The 19,693-nt window shown below is 44.6% G+C and overlaps 2 protein-coding genes across 4 annotated transcripts in view; one reads left to right on the top strand and one right to left on the bottom strand.

The window, feature by feature from the left end:
• Window positions 1-12,810: 12,810 nt before the first annotated feature.
• Window positions 12,811-14,045, bottom strand: LOC101059182 (short transmembrane mitochondrial protein 1-like). Its single transcript, XM_063791561.1, has one exon. The coding sequence runs from the start codon at window positions 13,328-13,330 to the stop codon at window positions 13,187-13,189; it is 144 nt and encodes a 47-aa protein (XP_063647631.1). The 5' UTR covers window positions 13,331-14,045; the 3' UTR covers window positions 12,811-13,186.
• Window positions 14,046-14,305: 260 nt separating this feature from the next.
• SUMO1 (small ubiquitin like modifier 1) overlaps window positions 14,306-19,693 on the top strand; it is a 32,113-nt gene continuing 26,725 nt past the window's right edge. For 2 of the 3 annotated variants that reach the window (XM_001172582.5, XM_054680081.2), the window contains exon 1: window positions 14,306-14,464. In XM_001172582.5, coding sequence (XP_001172582.1) covers window positions 14,453-14,464 — 12 coding nt within the window. In that variant the 5' untranslated portion in view covers window positions 14,306-14,452. The remainder of the gene's footprint in view (window positions 14,465-19,693) is intronic. The other variant, XM_516035.6, reaches the window with a different exon arrangement.

The following is a 19,693-nucleotide window of genomic DNA, read 5'->3' as shown; positions in this document are numbered from 1 at the left end:
GCAATTCTCCTGCTTCAGCCTCCTGAGTAGCTGGGATTACAGGTGTGCATCTCCGCGCCCAGCTAATTTTTGTATTTTTAGTAAAGACATGGTTTCACCATGTTGGCCAGGCTGGTTGTGAACTCCTGACCTCATGATCCACCCACTTCGGACTCCCAAAGTGCTGGGATTATAGGCGTTATCCACCGTGCCTGGGCTGAAGTTTATTTAAAAAGGCTGTAGAACAGGAAAGTATGCTTGGAAGAGATCCAAGCAGGCATGTGAAGGTCAAGTGCTGCCTTTAGCTGTGATCCTAGGACTTTGTAGGCTGCCCCACTTCTGGTGTCTTTCACCCCTTTTCCATGATTCTTCCTTTAGGGTGGGCTGCATGCTGCCCTTTTTATGTTTGGGAAGTGAGCACATGCGCTGTGTTTAGGAAGTTGTATGCATCCCCATCTGAAGCTTTCTTCCCTTTTCCAGTGGAGTGTCCCAAAGGTCATACTCCACCATTTTGTCTCTTAATGCACATGCCAGGGAAGTTCCTTCTTTCTGGTGTCTGCATTCAATTAACACTTTAGTACAACAGGTGCAGACCATCAGGAAACGGCCTCTCCCTGGGACCTGCTGCTAATTTATCACTTTTAGAGAGGCAATGTGATAATTGTGAAGTCTGACATTTCTGGTGGGTTAGGAGAGAGCCCTCTCCTACCCTGCTCATGCCTGTCTAACCATCTGTAACAAGTGTAATAGATTCCTATTATTGCCGTAACAAATTACCACAAATTTAATAGCTTAAAACAACACAAATTTATTACCTTACACTTCTAGATGTCATAAGTGTGACATGGGACTCAATGAGCTAAAATAGATGTGTTAACAGGGCATCTAGAGTGCGGAGACTCTAGGACAGGCTCTATTTCCTCAGCTTTTCCAGCTTCTGGAATGTTATAGACTCCCTGAAATTCATATGTTGAAACCCTAATCCCCAATATGATCATATTTGGAGATAGGGTTTTTGGGAGACTATTTTGTTTAGATGAGGTCATGAGAGTAGAATTCCCATGATGGGATTAATGCCTTTATAAGAAGAGGAAGAGATCACATGCTCTTCTCTACCATGTGAGGATACAGCAAGAAGGCGGTTGCTTGCAAGCCAAGAAGAAAGTCCTCACCAAGAACCAAATCTGTCAACACCTTGATCTTGGGTTTCCCAGCTGCTAGAACTGTGAGAAATAAACGTCTGTTGTTTAAACCGTCCAGTCTATGGTGTTTTGTTATGGCAGCCTGAACAGACTAAGAGAAGTTTCCTGCATTCCTTGGCTCATGGCCCTACTTCCTTTGTCACAGCTCCTTCTTGGACTCTGACTGCCTTGCCTTTTTTTCCTCTTTCTTTTTTTTTTTTTTTTTTTTGAGATGGAGTCTCACTCTGTCGCCACGCTGGAGTGCAACGGTGTGATCTCCGCTCACTGCAACCTCTGCCTCCTGGGTTCAATCAATTTTCCTGTCTCAGCCTCCCCAGTAGCTGAGACTACAGGCGTGCACCACCACATCCAGTTAATTTTTTTTTTTTTTTTTTTTAAGTAGAGACGGGGTTTCACCATGTTGGCCAGGATGGTCTCAATCTCCTGACCTCGTGATCTGCCCACATCGCCCTCCCAAAGTGCTGGGATTACAGGCGTGAGCCATCGCGTCCGGCCTCTTCCTCCTTTTTTTTTTTTTTTTTTTAAGACGGAGTTTCGCTCTTGTTGCCCAGGCTGGAGTGCAATGGCGGCGATCTCGGCTCAGTGCAACCTCCGCCTCCCGGGTTCAAGCGATCCTCCTGCCTCAGCCTCCCGAGTAGCTGGGATTACAGGCATGCTTTACCACACCCAGCTAATTTTGTATTTTTAGTGGAGACGGGGTTTCTCCATATTGGCCAGGCTGGTTTCAAACTCCTGACCTCAGGTGATCTGCCCACTTCAGCCTCTCAAAGTGCTGGGATTACAGGCATGAGCCACCGCGCCTGGCTCTTCCTCCTTTTTATAAGAACCTGTGATAACATTTGGCCTACATAGAAAATTCAGCACTCCATGTCAAGATCCTTAATTTAATCCCATCTGCAAAGTCCACTTTGCCATTTAAGGTAACATATTCATTAGTTCTGGGCATTAGGACATGGATATCTTTTGGGGGATATTATTCTACCTACCACAGATTACCACACCACAGATTCACCATAATTGTCAACAAATTGGTAGTTCTTTTTCTTATTGTTTTTTTTTTTTTTTTGAGACGGAGTCTTGCTCTCTCCCCCAAGCGGGAGGGTAGTGATGCGAACTTGACTCACTGCAACCTCCGCCTCCTGGGTTCAAGCGATTCTCCTACCTCAGCCTCCTGAGTAGCTGGGATTATAGGCGCATGCCACCATGCCCGACTATTTTTTTGTATTTTTAGTAGAGACGGGATTTCGCTGTATTGGCCAGGCTGGTCTCGAATTCCTGACCTCAAGTGATCCGCTTGCCTCGGCCTCCCAAAGTGCTGAGATTACAGGCAGGAGCCACCGCGCCCGGCCCTGTTCTTTTTCAAAAGAAGAATAATAGTGTTATAGGAGTTATTAAAAAATTATTTTAGGCAGATAGAGAGGAAAAGGGGTCTTTAGGAATTTTTTGTCTCTTTTAAAGCAGCTCCAGAAATGTCTGTTTAGCAGAAAAGCTCTGGCTCTTAGAACCCGCCGGCAACCTTTAATATGCAAATGTAGGCCATTAAAACTGGGTCCACAGGGTAATTCCCACCTCTGTCCTCTTGCCCTTGCCCCCACATGTGCCTGGCAACATGGCCTCCCCCACATAGCCCCACACGTGTAAAACATCTTGGTGCCCTGCATTTGCATATTAAAAGGCTATGCTGGAAGGGTCAGTTTTTACTCGGGCTTTGTAAATAACATGCCTGGTCAAACCAATCCCCTAAGCCCTATGCAAATGAAACACCGCCTCTTCCAGCCTCCTCACATAACTGGCTGTTTTCCGTGGCACTTGGGGTTTCCTCTCTCAGTTTTAAGAGTATTGGCTTGAAGTAAAATTCTATTGTAAAAAAGCCACACCTTAGCTATATATTATTGAGACAGCAGGTGAGTGGTGGGCTGCAATGAACTTGATGTTAGTGGCTGAAAAGATGCTAAGCCATGAAATAGAGTGGCAGTACATTTCACAAAATTGTTGCCTGAGGTTACTTGAGCAGCAGGCCATGTGTCTACTGAGTCATCCATCCTGGAGGAAGGAAATAGAAAGTAGAAACTTAATAGTGATTATTTTTAGCAATGTTTGGCAAGATATTACATGAAAGAGATGAGATCAAGAAAGAATTCCTGGGCCGGGCGCAGTGGTTCAAGCCTGTAATCCCAGCACTCTGAGAGGCTGAGGTGGGTGGATCACGAGGTCAGGAGATCGAGACCATCCTGGCTAACACGGTGAAACCCCGTCTCTACTAAAAATACAAAAAATTGGCCGGGTGTGGTGGCAGGCGCCTGTAGTTCCAGCTACTCAAGAAGCTGAGGCAGGAGAATGGCATGAACCCGGGGGCGGAGCTTGCAGTTAGGCGAGACTGCGCCACTGCACTCCAGCCTGGGCGACAGAGACGCCCTCTCAAAAAAAAAAAAAAAAAAGAATTCCTGGGTTTGTAAGCAGAAATGAAAGGGAATAGAATAAAAAAGTTGGGGGCCTTGAAAGTAGGAAATGCTGACTGCTTCTAGCCCTAATAGTAAGAAATTAAGAAAAGTTTTATTTTTTCTCTTCCCCTTATTCCTTTCTCTCTTCTTTTTTCTCTTTCCCTTTCTGAACAATTTAGCTCCAAAGCCATTAGCTAGGGCCGAGCTGACTAAGTGTCAACATGGTGTCACCTGGAGAGGAATGTCAGAGCCTGACTAGTGTGAAGAGGGTGTCCTGTGAAGGGAAGGCCCACCCATGGTGTCAGAACTTGACAAGAGGGAGAACATCCATGTAGACAATTGCCTCGCACAGAATGTTGGAACTTGCATGAAGTGAGGACATCCCCACGATGTGAACTCTGAGAGTCCACCAGTAGAGCTGACCCATTGTGAAAGGGCCTTCACAATACTTACCCAGTGGGATTTCAAAATTGCTGTGGTCCAGTGACCCATGTGCCCTCAATTCTTCCTTGTTCTGAATGAGGACGTTTTTTTCCCAGTTTTCCTGTCTATGTTGCATTATCACGGGTGTATATGGGCAGATGGTCTTTTTAGTTCATAGGTCACCAGATAATAGAAAGCCAGATAATAGAAAGCCATATCTGAGGGGGCCGGGCGTGGTGGCTCATGCTTGTAATCCCAGCACTTTGGGAGGCTGAGGCGGTTGGATCATGAGGTCAGGCGTTCGAGACCAAGCTGGTCACCATGGTCAACATGGTGAAACCCGTATCTACTAAAAATACCAAAATTAGCCAGTTGTGATGGCAGGTGCCTGTGGTCCTATCTACTCGGGAGGCTGAGGCAGGAGAATCACTTGAACCCAGGAGGCAGAAGTTACAGTGAGCTGAGATCACACCACTGCACTCCAGCCTGGGCAACAGAGCAAGACTCTGCCAAAAAAAAAAAAAAAGAAACAATATTTGGTAAGGAAAAGGGCAGACTGTGTCTCTCTTTTCCTTTCATTGGGTCGCAAGAAAGACTCACTTAGTTGTGACATTGTGTTTGGATTCTGGCCAATGAGAGAGGGTTGAAGTCAGGCCATTTCTAGGCCTTCCTCATGCTTTTTCTTTCTTCCTTTTTTTCTCATGCTTTCTTTTGACCTCTTGAATGCAAAGATAATCAGTTCAAGACTCCGAGGACATCCTACAACAGGGATTGGCAAATCATGGCCCATGCATCAAATTTAGCCCACCATCTGTTTTTTTGTTTGTTTGTTTGTTTTTGAGACAGAGTCTTGCTCTATCACCCAGGCTGGAGTGCAGTGGTGTGATCTTAGCTCACTGTAACCTCTGCCTCCCGGGTTCAAGCGAGTCTCCTGTCTCAGCCTCTGGAGTAGCTGGGACTACAGGCGCCTGCCACCACGTCCGGCTAATATTCTGGTTTTGTAAATAAAGTTTTATTGGAACACAATAATGCTCATTCAATTACATATTGTCTATGGCTGTGTTCATGCTTCAATAGCAGAATTGAATAGTTGTGACACAAAAGCCTAAAACATTTGCTATCTGTCCCTTTACAAAAAATGTTTGCAGATGCTTGCATGAGAAGATGGTGCCAGCACAAGTTGGTAGGAGACCAACTTGATTCCTTAAATCAGAATATTAAAGGATGCTTACTGGCCAGGCGTGGTGGCTCACGTCTGTAATCCCAGCACTTTGGGAGGTCGAGGCGGGCGGATCACAAGGTCAGGAGTTCTAGACCCACCTGGCTAACATGGTGAAACCCCGCCTGTACTAAAAATACAAAAAAATTAGCCAGGCGCGGTAGTGGGTGCCTGTAGTCCCAGCTACTTGGGAGGCTGAGACAGGAGAATGGTGTGAACCCAGGAGGGTTAAAAAAATAATAATAATAATAAATAAATAAATAAGTAAATAAAGGATGCTTACTGAACACCCAAGTCAGACTGTGATGTGAATGACAAATAAAGCTTTACTTTGTGGAGACATTGTGATTTTTTGGTTATTTGTTAGTAGCTAGTTATCTTCTCCCTAAAACACTACTCTCCTCAGTACCTAGACCAGTGTGCCTGGCTAATGGCAGGAGCTAAACAATTATTTGTTAAGCGAATAAATGAATAGCAGAAATAATACAGCTGGGTGCGGTGGCTCAGGCCTGTAATCCCAGCACTTTGGTAGGCTGAGGTGGGTGGATCATAAGGTCAGGAGTTCGAGACCAGCCTGGCCAACATGGTGAAACCCCATCTCTGCGCAGGATTCTATTCTAGGGATGTAGCATAATTTATCTGATTCCCATTAACAGGCATAATTATCTGATTGCCATTAATAGGCACATAATTGTATATAGTTTATTAGCTATCATCAATAATGCTAAAAAGAACATCCTTGAATATATATGTTTATAAATAATTGTGTATTACTGAATAATAAATTCTTAGAAGATAAATTGTCTTGTGTAAAATTTGTTTGTATGTATAAAATTTTGGCAGATGTTTTCAAGTTGCCCTTTAATACAATTGTACTGTTTACACTCCTACCATTCTTGCTTGAGAGTGCCCATTTTTCAAATCTTGACAATTGTATTAGTTTGTTTTCATGCTGCCGATAAAGACATACCCGAGACTGGGCAATTTACAAAGAAAGAGGTTTAATGACTTATAGTTCCACATGGCTAGGGAAGCCTCACAATCATGGTGGAGGGCAAGGAGGAGGAAGCCACATCTTATGTGGATGGCGGCAGGCAAAGAGAGCTTGTGCAGGGAAAGTCCCCCTTATAATACCATAAGATCTCATGAGACTTACTATCATGAGAACAGCCCAGGCAAGACCCACCCCCATAATTCAGTCATCTCCCACCAGGTCCCTCCCACAACACGTGGGAATTATGGGAGCTACAAGATGAGATTTGGGTGGGGACACAGAGCCAAACCACATCAACGATACTGGGCTTATGTATTCTTTTAATCTTTGCAAAACAGATATGTAAACATTGTATCTCATTTTAATTTGCAATTCTTAGAGATACTATTATTAGAGATGCTGACCTTCTTTTCATGGGGATGAGTATTAGAATAAAAAATGTAAGAATCAGCTATCTTTTCACACTTGATTACACTTTTTTTAAGTTTTTTTTTTTTTTTTTCCCAAGACAGAGTCCTGCTTTGTCACCCAGGCTAGAATGCGGTGGTGCGATCTTGGCTCACTGCAACCTCTACCTCCTAGGCTCAAGCAATCCTGCAACCTCAGCCTCCCAAGCAGCTGGGACCACAGGCCTGTGCCACTATGCCTAGTTAATTTTTGCATTTTTTGTAGAGAAAGGGTCTCACTTTGTTGCCCAGGCTGGTCTCGAACTACTGAGCCCAAGCGATCCATCTGCCTCAGCATTCCAAAGTACTGGGATTATAGGTGTGAGCCACTGTGCCCTGATTACGCTTTTTAAGAAGAAAGCAAGTCCACAACTCCTTCAGTTTTTGAGCAAGTGAACCAAGGAAGATTCAGTCTATTCTTAGGAAGTATTACCAGTGTTTGTACCATAGCAAAAGCTAACATTCATTCCTTTAATATAGTGTTTCTTAAGTGACAGTTTTTCTTTTTTTTTTTTTTTGAGCCAGAGTTTTGCTCCTGTTGCTCAGGCTGGAGTGCAATGGCGCGATCTTGGCTCACCGCAACCTCCACCTCCCGGGTTCAAGCGATTCTCCTGCCTCAGCCTCCTGAGTAGGTGGGACTACAGGTGCACGCCACCATGCCCAGCTAATTTTTGTGTTTTTAGTAGAGACGGGGTTTCATCATGTTGGCCAAGATGGTCTCGATCTCCTGACCTCGTTATCTGTTTGCCTCAGCCTCCCAAAGTGCTGGGATTACAGGCATGAGCCACCATGCCTGGCCAACAGTTTTTATTTATCCCAAGGTGTCACCATTAAAAAAAAACTTCATGAGGCCAGGCGCGGTGGCTCACACCTGTAATCCCAGCACTTTGGAGGCCAAGGTTGGGGGATCACGAGGTCAGGAGATCAAGACCATCTTGTCCAACATGGTGAAACCCCGTCTCTACTAAAAATACAAAAATTAACTGGGCATGGTGGCACGTGCCTGTAATCCCAGCTACTAGGGGAACTGAGGCAGGAGGATCACTTGAACCCGAGAGGCGGAGGTTGCAGTGAGCTAATATCGTGCCACTGCACTCCGGGACACAGTGAGGCTCCATCTAAAAACCAACCAACCAACCAACCAAACAAACAAACAAAAAACCCTTTATGAAATCAACGATGCTCAAATCGCTATAATAAATATAATACAGAGAGCTTGGAAATTTGGGAATTTCTGGCCCCTGCCCAGAGAGATTTTGAATCAATAGGTCTAGAGTTGGGCCTGAAGTCTGGCTTTTCAAATACAGAACCCAGGCAATTCTGATTCGTGGGGTCCAAGAATAAAAAATTTGAGAAGCATTAATTTAAAGGATTCTGAGAAATTGTTTTAAAAACAATCTTTAAAAAGATCTAAAGTGAACTTTAATTTTTAAGGTTATGGACTTCCACCTTTAGTAAGGGGACCAGGTAGCTAAGACCAGCCCTATTACTGAGGACAACTAGAAAAGCTGAATAAAATATTTCCTAAAAATTTGCTTGAAGTCATCTAAGCGTTATGAAGGTAGTGAAGAATACCAAGATCTTGGAAAGTGGAAGAATCTAGAGGAGTGAGTTCAAGATCTGTTGTCATTTCCCCATTTGGCATTTGCCAACTATAGTAGAAGTGGCTGGAAGGCTGAGCAGTGCTTTCAACATTTTGTCAGTTCAGGGATACAAGTTAAAAACTAGCTCCAGCCCAGCAATGAGCAAGTGAAATTTGAAATTAAAAACATACCATTTACGGCTGGGTGCAGTGGCTCATGCCTGTAATCTCAGCACTTTGGGAGACCGAGGCGGGCAGATCACCTGAGGTCAGGAGTTCGAGACTAGGCTGGCCAACATGGTGAAACCCCGTCTCTACTAAAAATACAAAAAATTAGCCGGGTGTGGAGGTGCACATCTGTGATCCCAGCTACTCGGGAGGCTGAGGCAGGAGAATTGCTTGAACCTGGGAGACGGAGGTTGCAGTGAGCTGAGATTGCGCCACTGCACTCCAGCCTGGGCGACAGAGTGAGACTCTATCTCAAAAACAAACAAACAAACAAAAAAACAAGAAACAACAAAAAAACACCATTTACATTAGCATCAACCCCAATGAAATATTTAGGTATAAGTCTAACAAAATATGTTAAAATCTGTATGAAGAAACCTACAAAACTCTGATGAAAAAAATCAGTAAAGAGCTAAATAAATGAAGGATTTCTATGTTATGGATAAGAAGGCTCAATGTTGTCAGTTAGATGTCACTTCTTCCCAACTTGATATATAGATTCAGTGCAATCCCAATCAAAATCACAGCATTTAATTTTGTGCCTATCAACATATCAATTCTAAAGTTCATATGGAAGCTGGGTGCAGTGGCTCACACCTGTAATTCCAACACTTTGGGAGGCTGAGGTGGGTGGATTTCTTCAGCACAGGGATTTGAGACCAGCCTGGGAAACATGACGAAACCCCGTCGTTACAAATATACCAAAATTAGCTGATCGTGGTGGCAAGCGCCTGTCATCCCAGCTACTTGGTAGGCTGATGTGGGAGGATGTCTTGAGCCCAGCCAGGAGGCAGAGGTTGCAGTGAACTGTGATTGCAATGCACTGCAGCCTGGGCGACAGAGCCATTTTTTACTTGTCCCAAAAAAATAAGTAAGGGCCTGGTGTGGTTGCTCACACCTGTAATCCCAGCACTTTGGGAGGCCGAGGCAGGCGAATCACTTGAGCCCAGGAGTTCGAGACCAGCCTGGCCAAAATGGTAAAACCCTATCTCTACTAAAAATACAAAAGTTAGCCAGGCATGGTGGGGGGCACCTGTAATCCCAGCTACTCAGGAGGCTGAGGCAGGAGAATTGCTTGAACCCAGGAGGCAGAGGTTACAGTGAGCCGACATTGTGCCACTGCACTCCAGCCTGGGCAACAGAGTGAGATTCCGTCTCAAAAAAAAAAAAAAAATTAAAAAATAAAACCCATAGAATGTCTAACACCAAGAGTGAACTTTGGGTGATAATGATGCATCAACATAGGTTTATCAATTGTAATAATTTATATTATTCTGGTGTGGGACACTGATAGTGTGGGATGCATGTGTGATATGGGCACTGTACTTCCTGCTAAATTTTGTTGTGAACCTAAAACTGCTCTGAAACCAAAGTCTATTTAGAAGGAAAAACAGTTGAGTATATCATGTGTAGAACGCCCCAAGATTTGGAATAGGACATCTAAGGGTAGACTCTTGAGACTAAGAATGAAACAGAACTGGCATGAATTGAAGCCCAGCTTTGAGAATTCTGGCAGGTAGAAAATCTCAGTCCCTAAAATTGGATTAAGGTGACTCTGGGTTCCTAGTGCCCTAGGACAAAACTCCTCTCTGAAGGAAGAAAATATTGTTATTACAGATTATTTCAGCAAAGTTTCAAACACAGTGCCCAGCACGTAATCAAAGATAATGAGGAGATAATGTGAATGAGAATCAAAAAAAGCAAGTGCCTCCAGGGGCTCTAGAATGATCAGAAACAGGATCTAAAATAACCATGTTAATTATTGTTAAGGTATATAGAGAATGTCAACTGAGAATTTGAATTGTTAACAAGGACATAGCAAATTTGAAAAAGACCAGTAGAAATTGTAGGACTGAAAAACTATAATACAGATTAAGAATTATATGGGCCGGGCATGGTGGCTCAAGCCTGTAATCCCAGGACTTTGGGAGGCCGAGGCGGGTGGATCACGAGGTCAGGAGTTCAAGACCAGCCTGGCCAACACGGTGAAACCCCGCCTCTACTAAAAATACAAAAAAATAATTAGCCAGGTGTGGTGGCACGTGCCTGTAGTCCCAGCTACTCAGGGAGGCTGAGGCAGAGAATTGCTTGAACTTGGGAGGTGGAGGTTGCAGTGAGCCGAGATTGCGCCACTGCACTCCAGCCAGGGCGACAGAGCAAGAATTTGTCTCAAAAAAAAAAAAAAAAAAAAGAACTACTGCTGCTCTAGCTTATTTCAGCTTACTCTCCGACCTTCAATTTAGATGTTATTTATGTATTTATTTTGGAAGCTTTTCCTGACTAACTTGCTTGGATGTAGGCTCCCTTAATAATCCTCTTCACCTATTACTAGCAGCTCTTTTCAAGGCCATTGTATTTTTTTTAATATAATGGTTTTACTGAGATAATTAGCTTATACTGCTCACGTCTTTAAAATATATAATTTTTAGTATATTCATATAGCTGTGCAACCATCACCAATCAATTTTAGAGCATTTTCATCACTTCCAAAAGGAACTCTGTACCCATCAGCAGTCACTCTCCATTTTCTCCCTAATCCCTCAGCCCTAGTAGGAGGCTGGAGCAGTAGCTCACTAATGTTGCTTTGAACATTAGTGTACATGTTTTTGTTATATGTTTTATTTTTATTTTTAGAAACAGAGTGTATTAGTCTGTTCTCACATTGCTATAAAGAGCTGCCTTAGACTGGGTAATTCATGAAGAAAAGAGGTTTAATTGACTCATAGGTCTGCAGGCCTAACTGGAAGCATGACTGGAAGGCCTCAGGAAACTTACAATCATGGACCAAGGCAAAGGGGAAGCTATCACCTTCTTCACACGAAAGCAGGAGAAAAAGACTGTGAAGCGGAAAGTACTACGCACTTTTAAGCAACCAGATCTCGTGAGAAGTCACTCACTATATTGAGAACAGCAAGGGGAAAATCTGTCCCCATTATTCACTCACCTCCCAAGTCCCTCCCCCAACACTGGGAATAACAACTGGACATGAGATTTGAGTGGGGACACAGAGCCAAACCATATCACAGGGTCTCACTACGCTGTCCAGGCTAGAATGCAATCATAGCTCACTGTAATCTTGAACTCTTGGCCTCAAGGTATCCTCCTGCCTTGGCCTCCCAAAGTGCTGGGATTATAGGCATGTGCCACTGAGTCTGGAATGGATATATGTTTTCAATTCTCTTGGGTATATACCTAGGAGTGAAATTTCTGGGTCTTATGGTGACTTTATGTTTTACAATTTTGGGAACTGACAGACAGTTTTTCAAAACTTTTTTTTTTTGAGACAGGGTCTTGCTTTGTTGTCCAGGCTATATAGTGCATTGGCTCACAGGCTTGATCATAGCATAGCACACTGGGGCTTCCACCTCCTGGCCTCAAGGGATCCTTCTGCCTCAGCCTCCCAAGTAGCTAGGACTATAGGCCAGTGCCACCATGCCTAGCCTAAAGCATTTTATATTCCTACTAACAGGGTATAAGGGTTCTAATTTCTCCATAGCCTTGTCAACACTTGTTATTTTCTGTCTTTTTGAACATAGCCCTTCTAGTGGGTATAAAGTGGTATCTCCTTGTTTTTTTTTTTTTTTTTTGAGACTGAGTCTCGCTCTGTCACCCAGTAACAAGCTGGAGTGCAATGGCGTGATCTCAGCTCACTGCAGCCCCCTCCGCTTCCCAGGTTCAAGCGATTCTCCTGCCTCAGTCTCCCGAGTAACTGGGATTACAGGCCTGAGCCACCAAGCCTGGCTAGCTTTTGCATTTTTAGTAGAGATGGGGTTTCACCATATTGGCCAGCCTGGTCTCCAACTCCTGATCTCAAGTGATCTGCCCGTCTTGGCCTCCCAAAGTGCTGGGATTACAGGTGTGAAGCACCGCGCCTGATTGTTTTTTTTTTTTGAGACAAGGTCTCACTGTGTTGCCCAGGCTGGAGTGGAGTGGGATGATCTTGGCACACTGCAACATGTTGCCCAGGCTGGTCTTGAACTCCTGGGCTCAAGAGATCTGCCCACCTGGGCCTCCCAAAGTGCTGGGATTACAGGTGTGAGCCACGGTGCCCGGCTTCCTTGTGTGTGTGTTTTTTGTTTTTTTTTTTTGAGATGGTGACCAAAAAAACACAACAACAAACAACAAACAAAAAACAAAACGAAGTAATTCTTTTGCATGTGGATGTCCAGCAGTGGTAGTACCAACTGTTGAAAAGACTGTTCTTTCACCATTGATTTGTCTTGGTGTTTTTGTTGATGTAAATGTGAGGGTTATTGATTTATTTCAGGATTCTCAATTCTATTTGTTTATATTCTTATCCTCCATAAGTATGCCCGTAGGGCCACTGCGTATGCCAGTAGGGCCATTGTGTTTTACAGAAGAAATCTAAGAAGAATCATTCTTTTTTTTTTTTTTCCATTAAAAGTCATGTTTACTAATCTAGCACCACAATTCGTCTTAGAACCTCCCATGCAGTTGGAAAGGGAATATGGGAAGAGGTGAGTATGTTGGAAATGTAGGGTAGTTCTCAAATTGAGGCCCCATTTTGCTTGCTCTAAAGCCAAAAAACAGGGTCTAGCAAAGAGTTGCCCAGAGGCTGGAGATGAAAACAAAAGCTTTTGGTTCAGATGGTAAAGGAGGCCCTCAAGAGCAGTAGAATCAGTATATCCCGAAGGCAGTGCTGGAGGCATTCTCATGAAGTAGGGGGTTTCTTCTTGGCATCCAAGTCCTTTTTAATTTCTTCAAGTTTTTTAGCCAGGTTTGGTATGTCATAGTTCTGAGCCAGATACATTCCAACCACGTTGCCCAATGTAAATCCAAGCAGGAATTGGAGCATGATGTTGGTGGGGAGGGCGAGGAGGGCGCAAAGGGCTGCTGCAGCTCTGCAGGCCGGTCAGAGCCTGCTTCCCCATGCGAGGGGAGCGGAATCGCCCCCCCCCGCCCGCCAACTTTTTTTTTTTGAGAGGGAGTTTCGCTCTTGTCGCCCCGGCTGCAGTGCAATGGCGCGGATCTCGGCTCACTGCAACCTCCGCCTCCCGGGTTCAAGCGATTCTCCAGCCTCAGCCTCCCTAGTAGCTGGGAATATAGGCGCCAGCCACCATGCCCGGCTAATTTTTGTTATTTTTAGTAGAGACGTGGTTTCACCGTGTTGGCCAGGCTGGTCTCGAACTCCTGATCTCAGGTGATCCGCCCGCCTCGGCCTCCCAAAGTGCTGGGATTACAGGCGTGAGCCACAGCGCCCTGCCAAGAAGAATCATTCTTTAACCTTAACTCAAAGCAACCAATTCAAGGGTTGGAATTACTCACTCCCCATTTAGAACTTTCAGCAGCGGTCTTTAGCATCAGTAGCCGTCAAGATTGTGTTGGGTCGTTGCTTTCTTGTTGTTTTAAATCACGGTCATGTGTTTGGCAAGGGTGCTGGTTAACCGAAAATGTTGCTTCTAGAGCTAGAAGTACTGGCATTCAAATAAACATATTTGGGGGTGGGGGGTTGATGAGCAAGGCTGGGAGGAGACAAAAGAAGTATCTCGGCTCAGTCGTCAGAGACGCGCAAGGTGTAAGGGAGAGAGCAATCTAGGTTGTGAGAGTGGCTCCAAACATTGAGACATGGAGCCAGGACCTTTGCTCCTGGGGGATGGCCCTAGTACTGATGCGCAGGACCTGGTCCTTGAAGGAGCTGACAAAACTGCCGTTCACCCGCGCAACCACCGGCAAAGCAGCTCCACAGCCTGCCCCTCCCCTTGGCTGCTCCCCCACCCATTTCCCGCCTTGTCTTTCCTCTCTTCTCTCTCTGCCTCCTCCCTGCGCGAAGCGGAAGTGACGCGAGGCGTAGCGGAAGTTACTGCAGCCGCGGTGTTGTGCTGTGGGGAAGGGAGAAGGATTTGTAAACCCCGGAGCGAGGTTCTGCTTACCCGAGGCCGCTGCTGTGCGGAGACCCCCGGGTGAAGCCACCGTCATCATGTCTGACCAGGTACCGGGCTGGGAGCCATCCAACGGCGGTGGCCAGGGCCTTCCCTGCAGGTCTGCCTGCCGCTAGGCTGGGGTCGGGGATGGAGGCGCGGGGGAGGGGAGCGCGGAATGGGGGAGGGGGCGGCCGGTGGGGACTAGGCAGGCGAAGGAGAGGAGCCGACTACGGCCGGAGGTGCCGGGGCCTGCTGCGGGGCTCCCGGAGCCGCCCGCCCCTCTCCGGGCTCGCTCATCACCCCCTGTACCCCACCGCCTCTGGTGGCGGTCTCTCTCATGTCGTCCCACTTCTTTCTCCCGGGTCGACTAGGTGCAGAGCCCCGCTTCCACCTCCCTGGGAGGGTCTCTGGAGAACCCGTCCGTCTCCCTCCAGAGGACTAATCGCAGAAGCAGGGCCCTAGGCCTTAGTTATGTAACGGGAGAGAATCCCTGACTGGGAGGCTCCGTGGCCCTGAGAAGCGGCTGGACTCTCCACTTTTTGCTTCTTCGTCGGGAGGGCGTGGGGCGGCGAGGGAGGGAGACGTCCGATGTTGTTGGGAATCCTGCCTCCGTTCGGATTGGAGCTAGGGCAAGGATGCCGCTGCTCTCCTCTGAGTCTTTTTCCGTGTGGGGGTGCAGAGCTGTCGCCTCTTTACTGTACTTTCCCGTTTCTTACTCGGGATTGGTTCATCCTAGCTCTCCAGCTGTAAGAGAGCATTCATAATAACCAAGAAAGAAAATAGAACTAAACTGCTAGAGCAACAAAAAGCATCTCACCTGGGCATTAACCTGAAGAAGTCTCATATTTTTGAGGAAAAGCATAGGAAAACTTTGTGTATGTAGAGTAGTTGCAGAATATTTGCAGAAAGTTGTCTGGTAAGGCCAAGTGCTCCAGCTCACTGTTAGTATCAATAATTTACTTGGGATTTGCACTTAATCAGGAGTGATCGATTTCCCCTTTTCTTCCTCATCCTGTTCTAATTAAACAACTTTATGGCTAGTTTTTAATTCATAAAGTTTTTGTCTGGTCTTTTGTTTGCTCAGACGACTTTGACTTTTTTTTTTTTTTTTTTTTTTTTTTTTTGAGACGGAGTCTCGCTGTGTCGCCAGGCTGGAGTGCAGTGGTGCGATCTCCACTCACTGCACCCTCCCGCCTCCTGGGTTCAAGCAATTTTCGGGCCTCAGCCTCCCGAGTAGCTGGGATTACAGGCACTCACCACCAGGCACTCACCACCACACCTAGCTAATTTTTGTATTTTTAGTAGAGACGGGGTTTCACCATATTGGCCAGGCTGGTCTCGATCTCCTTACCTCGCGATCCGCCCGCCTCGGCCTCCCAAAGTGCTGGGATTACGGGCGTGAGCCACCGCGCCCAGCCGACTTTGACTTTTTACATTATTTTTGGACTTTTACTCATTTAATGGTAGTTATTCAGAAAACTATTTTTCATTCAACTCCACGATGTACTTGAACTTTTAAATTTAACACACCTATTCCCTTGGCTTTTAACCCAGTTTTGTACCATTTCGTGAGAGCAAGTGAGGTTTTTGCAGATTGGTACTATTGTACAAAATGTACACTTAACATTTTAAAGCTTAACCATAATCTAGATGAATTTTGGATGGATCTACTTACTAATAATCTAGATTAATTCCCAAGTGGGCATTATAAGTGTTTCCCTAGGTAGTTGTTTACTTGGTTACTAGGAAGAAAAGTATAGGCGTAAATGCTTAGTTTCGTCAGCCTTTTATTTTGTTTCTCAGAAGCTTCCAGGAAGCATTTTGAAATTTATTGTAGACTGATGGAAGAGCAACATAAAGAAATAATTATAAAATGTAGAATTTATTGCTCCATTTTGAAGTCAGGTTATTTAAGAGATACATAAAGAAATGAAGGACCTAGGATACAAATAGATTCTTTTATTTCATGTTCATACTAGGACATTATTTGTCTTTTTCACTGTCATTCTTTCATGAGTGTTCAATGGACATTTCTAGAAACTAACATGACTTGTGATAAAACAAATTAAATGTGGAAGCAGATGTGAAAATCCAGCTGTTTTTATTAAGCCAGACATTAAAGAGATTTGCAAAAATGTGTAACAGTCCCACTCTTTCATTAATTTTGTTTTGAAAAATATTTTTAATAAAAAATATATTTTTTAACATATAACAGGTTTGTTGGTATTTTAAAATGAATTAATATTTAAGACATTTCTCAGTTTTCAGTGTTTAATACTGTAAACATCAATAGATGTAACCAACCTAACAAAAGCTTTATGGGATTCTAAATAAATTTAAGTGTAAGATTCCTGAGAACAAAAAGTTTGAGAACTGTTGCTGTAGGCTGATTGACCAACATCATTAGGACTCGCCGGGTGCGGTGGCTCAAGCCTGTAATCCCAGCACTTTGGGAGGTCAAGTTGGGTGGATCACGAGGTCAGGAGTTCGAGACCAGCCTGACTAACATGGTGAAACCCCGTCTCTACTAAAAATACAAAAAATAGCCAGGCGTGGTGGTGCGCACCTGTAATCCCAGCTACTCAGGAGGCTGAGGCAGGAGAACTGCTTAAACCCGGGAGGCGGAGGTTGCAGTAACTGGAGATCACTCCACTGCACTCCAGCCTGGGCGACAGAGTGAGACTCCGTTTAAAAAAAAAAAAAAAGACTCAGTACATTGGCCGGGTGCAGCGCCTCACACCTGTAATCCTAGCACTTTGGGAGGCCTAAGTGGGGGAGGATTGCTTGAGCCCAGTTTGAGACCAGCCTGGGCAATATAGAGAGACGTCGTCTCTACAAAAAATAAAATTAGCCAGGCATGATGGCCTGTACCTGTAGTCCCGGCTACTCAGGAGGTTGATATGGGAGGATCACCTGAGCCTGCGAGGTCGAGGTTGCAGCAAGCCAAGATCATGCCACTGTACTTCAGCCTGGGCGATAGAGACCCTGACTCAAAACAAAGAAGACCCAGTACAAGTTCAGTGTTGAGTGCTGAAGACTTAAAAGAGTTATAAAGCTGAACCCTTAATCTTAAGAGGTTTATAAGTGAGAACAAGAATCTCCAAATCCTGTACTGTTTAATATCAGCATGAGACTAAACCACTGTCCTAAGAAGACAACCTTAATTTGAATCAAGTTATTTTAGAGTGATGTGTTTTCTGAGGCAGCTCTCAGAAGGTTATTGTCTGGTGTTAAAATAGTGAAATTGAGTAATAACAAGGTTAAAATCGGTGGACATTAAATACACACAAGACTTCAATTGCTGGGTCCTCCATTGATTAATGAAAAAATGATTGTTTTTGGAATTTGAGTGAAACACTTCTTAATGGCTGAGTAGGGTGGCTTACGCCTGTAATCCCACCACTTTGGGATCACTTGAGGTCAGGACTTTGAGACCAGCTTGGCCAACATGAGGAAAGCACGTCTTTACTAAAAATACAAAAATTAGCTGGGCCTGGTGGCTCATGCCTGTAATCCCAGCTATTTGGGAGTCTGAGGCGAGAGGATCGCTTGAGCTTGGGAGGTGGAGGTTGCAGTGAGCGGAGATCATGCCACTGCATTCCAGCCTGGGCGACACAGCAAGACTCTGTCCCCCCCCAAAAAAAAAAGAAAAGAAAAGGAAAAAAACCAAAAAACTTTTTTTTTTTTTTTTTTTTGAGACGGAGTCACAAAAAATTAGCCACCATGCCCAGCTAATTTTTTTGTATTTTTGGTAGAGACGGGGTTTCACCATATTGGCCAGGCTGTCTCGAACTCCTGACCTTGTGATCCGCCCGCCTCGGCCTCCCAAAGTGCTGGGATTACAGGCGTGAGGTGCCGTGCCTGGCAAAAAAAAAAAAAAGACAAAAAACCCCACTTCTTTATAATTTTAACAATTCCAACATCATCTAGTGGATTTGTGTACCATTATTAAATAATCCTTTAAAACAAGTTCTAAACCTAAGGCCCATAGACCATAAAGACTGAAAGTTCGCTTACATTGTATGGAGTGTTTTGTGAGTATTTGTGCATATGTATTTTTTTTTTTTTAAGATAGAGCATTGCTCAATTGCCCAGGCTGGAGTACAGTGTGGTGTGATCTCGGTTACTGCAACCTCTGCCTCCTGGGTTCAAGTGATTCTCCTGCCTCAGCCTCCCTAGTAGCTGGGATTATAGACACATGACACCACACCTGGCTAATTTTTGTATTTTTTGTAGAGATGGGGTTTCACCAGGCTGGTCTCGAACTCCTGACCTCAGGTGATCTGCCCGTCTTGGCCTCCCAAAGTGCTGGGATTACAGACGTGAGCCCAGCCATATATATATATATATTTTTTAAATAGGAGAAAGGACCCATAGTCTCATCAGGGGTACGTGATTCCTCAAAATGGTTAAGGACCATCCTTTAACCAGTAACAGAAATCTGATTGGGTGCTTTCCTTTAGCCCAGTCTCACCTTGTAGCAAAACAAAGTGCTCGTACAGAACCCGAAGCTTAATATCAAAAGGATAAGGGTAATTTGTAGAAATATTTTCCCCTTCCTCCTTTCTGATATTTGAGTTTATAGTGTTTCTTTTTTATACCAAAATCATTAAAGGTAGCTTGGTCAGCTCTTCAATTCAAGTCTGTTAATTGTAGCAATTGGATGACTGTTCCACTCTAACTGAATCTGTATTAACACCCCCAAAGAGAGATTGAATGATTTCCTTTTATCTTTAGTCAAGGATTTGGAAGCATTGTGTAATTCTGATTATCTGATACATTACCTCAAAATTTTGTGACTTAAAACAACAGCCATTTATTTTGTTTATAAATCTGCAATTTGGACAGGGCTCTGTGGATTAGACTCACCTCTGCTTCTTGGTGTGTGGGGCCTCAGCCGAGATGACTCAAGTGGCTGGGGGCTGGAACAGCTAGTTGTCAGGTGAGATGAGACTGGATGGGGCAAGTGTCTCCATATAGTCTCAGAGCCTTTCTTAGTGGTTTCATCATGTGATGTCAGCATGGAGACCCCAGGGTATTCAGACTCACGGCTCAGGGATCACAGAGAGAATAGGTGTTCCAAGAGAACCTGGGTGGAAATAGCAACTCTCCTACAACCTAGCCTTGGAAGTCACTTCTGTAATTCTGTTGGCCACTCAAAATCACTAAGGTCAGCCAGATTCAAGGGAAAGGCATTTATTTAGACACTGTTTCTCAATGGGAGAGTAACAAAGAATTTGCAGTTATCTTTAATCTACATTAATTGTATTTTTGCTGCCATGATAGTATTATTCCCT

Source organism: Pan troglodytes, chromosome 13 (genome assembly GCF_028858775.2).
Source record: "Pan troglodytes isolate AG18354 chromosome 13, NHGRI_mPanTro3-v2.0_pri, whole genome shotgun sequence".
Classification (NCBI taxonomy): Eukaryota; Metazoa; Chordata; class Mammalia; order Primates; family Hominidae; genus Pan; species Pan troglodytes.
The sequence above is the reverse complement of the archived record's forward strand: the minus strand, read 5'-3'. Positions and strand labels throughout refer to the sequence as shown.